This window comes from Curcuma longa, chromosome 21, assembly GCF_044706935.1.
Source record: "Curcuma longa cultivar G26 ecotype Majalengka, Jawa Barat chromosome 21, ITB_CL_G26_1.1, whole genome shotgun sequence".
Taxonomy (NCBI): Eukaryota; Viridiplantae; Streptophyta; class Magnoliopsida; order Zingiberales; family Zingiberaceae; genus Curcuma; species Curcuma longa.
In genome coordinates this window covers 9,365,478-9,367,881 of record NC_133881.1, presented here as the reverse complement: position 1 = coordinate 9,367,881, position 2,404 = coordinate 9,365,478, and the positions used below count along the sequence as shown (strand labels likewise).

The 2,404-nt window shown below is 41.1% G+C and overlaps 1 protein-coding gene across 1 annotated transcript; it reads right to left on the bottom strand.

Moving 5' to 3' along the window:
* Positions 1–718: 718 nt before the first annotated feature.
* On the bottom strand, positions 719–1,404 carry LOC141815150 (uncharacterized). The gene is made up of 2 exons (XM_074703086.1): positions 888–1,404; positions 719–786 (listed from the first exon to the last, which is right to left on the bottom strand). The coding sequence occupies exons 1-2, from the start codon at positions 1,402–1,404 to the stop codon at positions 719–721; spliced, it is 585 nt and encodes a 194-aa protein (XP_074559187.1).
* Positions 1,405–2,404: the final 1,000 nt, after the last annotated feature.

Genomic DNA, 2,404 nt, shown 5'->3' with positions numbered 1-2,404 from the left:
CAAATTGATGACAAATAGTCTACTATCAATATTCGTCGATTGTATGACAATAAATAGTCGACTGGATAAACAATGGTTTTAGTAGAAAATGACAGAATAGATAGAAAACAAATAAAAAGTTTTTTAATTGACTCAGATAGTCAACTTAGGATAGTCAACTTAGGCCAAAATAAAGTCAATTAAAATGCATTATGGTTGACTATGAAAGTCAACTAAATTTAAAATCAAAGGAGATAAGAATAGATAGAACTTTGATAATGATTAAATTTTTACCATCTACAAAGAAGCAATTGCTTAGAAGGAATAGTCGATGTATGTCATAAATAGAAATTTTATATAGGAGAGCTTTGTAGATTTCAAGCACGAATTTTGAAGATCTTTTTGTGGAGGTTTCAGGTCAAGTGTGGTTGCATTCTAAGGCACTCAGAGAGCAAATGAAGCCATCAACAACGATCAAGCAATCAAGTTCTTTGTAATCTTTTATTTCCTGCATCATTATTATTTTATTAGTTTATATCTTTTATATTTGATTATATTATTTTAAGAATAAGTATTTGTTTGTCTATATCTAAATTGGAGAAAATTAACTACATTCTAAGAGTAACCACTTAAGGATTATGGAATAGGAAGGATTCAGAAGGAACCACGTAAAAGAGATTGGTTCGCCCTTATTTATCTTGTTGTTGTGTTTATTTACGACCATTCCATTTATCCCCCTCTAACCACGTAGATCAATGCAGCATAACAGAGCAGGCCTTAATGCCTTATGCTTTGCCAGTTTCTCCTCTGCAAAAGGAAAAAACAGCACACACAAATTGTACAATAAGTAAGAACTATGCTTGCACACATATATATAGAGAGAGATCATGTCTCTCATGGTCGATTACCAAGCCTTAGCTCCAGATCAACTTCACCTTCTTCCAACTCCTTCCTCCTCCCTGCTCCACCGACAACCACAGCACCGTCGTCACAGCCACTGGCACGACGATGATGATCGCTGCTGCTCAGTCGTCCCAATCGGAGCCCTTCGCTAGGAAGACTCGTCGTCGTCGACGTCCTCTCCGCCGAAACGGACGCCAAGGCCGGATAGCACACAGAGTGACCACAGCTCCTCGTTTCTGATTGTTGATGATGGAAGACGCCACCATAGTGATCATTCCCTTCCACGCCTCGCTCAACCGGCCATCGACTCGTCGGAACTGGCTGGGTCGTCCGCGGTCTACCTCGATCCTTCCGGTGGATGTTCATGTGGCCGCCCAGAGCCTGCGCATTGGAGAAACCCCTCTTGCAGAAGGTGCACTCGAAGTACGGCCTCCTCTGGCTTCCGGCATCGTCGCTTGCCGGCTCAGCGGAACTAGCCTCGTCGCTGGAGGCCTCGGATTCCTTGCTGTGGTCGTCCTCCATGGCAATTGCAAAGAGCAATAAGCGAAGAGCGGGTGGGTACACTAGCCAAGGATATAATTATATTGGAGAGTGATGAGAAGGATATAGGAAACGGACAAGAAGGCATTGCTTTTGTCACGAGCGAGGATTATTTCATAGATTTAAATCTGGGGGAAATATAGTTAAAACTGTTTGATCATTATTGTATTTGGCCGGCAGAGTAGTACATATGCATGCGTGCCCCACTGCATGCCTCATCTTTCTCACCCATTCTACCCCATGCAATAACATTTGTTATACATGACACTGCAGGTTCTGGCCTTATAGCTATAGTGGCTCTTCTTTATCATAGCTACTATCTCTTAGTGCATACACTGGGCATTCCAGTCCCATGAATTAATCTCTCTTCGTACGTGGACCTCAGCATCACCATTTCAGACTAACTAGTTCAGTTGAGCCGTTGAGGAACCATGGTGATCGAGCACTATGGTTGACTGGTTGATGAAGACTGAGTTAAATCAAGGAACAACATATTTAGAATATTGTCATGATCCTGACGCGGCCAACACTACAAGGAAAACTATAGTTTTAATTTGCCTGCCTTGACTTTATTATGTAGAAAGTTGACCGAAAAGGTGATCAGACATTACAGACCGGAGATTTGCAGGGTAATTGAGTGGTCAGGCTTTTGAGGGCACAAAGGTTGGTACATTGGTGAAGGAAAGTTCTGCAGATACTCCCAACTTTTTTATTGCATGGTAATCATCTGCATTGGGCACAAGTAGAAGGGGACACAGTCAGCTTTCCAACAACCACTCTACTCTATCTTGTGATATGCTCTTTTGGACATTCTAATGTCGTTTTCTTCGTCAAATAATATATCAGTGAAAGCTTATTAATTCCGAAGAAATAGTCAATGAGTTCATTTTTCTATTCTGAAAGGAAGGCCTGATGAAGAAGCAAGCACTAATTAATTAATTCACAAATTAAGAAATCTGTTCTTTATCGTGATGGGTTCGAG

Coding starts and splice junctions, on each gene's coding strand:
- LOC141815150 (XM_074703086.1), bottom strand. CDS start 1,404: ATGGAGGACGACCACAGCAAGGAATCCGAGGCCTCCAGCGACGAGGCT. Junction 787..887: donor TGATCTGGAGCTAAGGCTTG/GTAATCGACCAT, acceptor TTCCTTTTGCAG/AGGAGAAACTGGCAAAGCAT.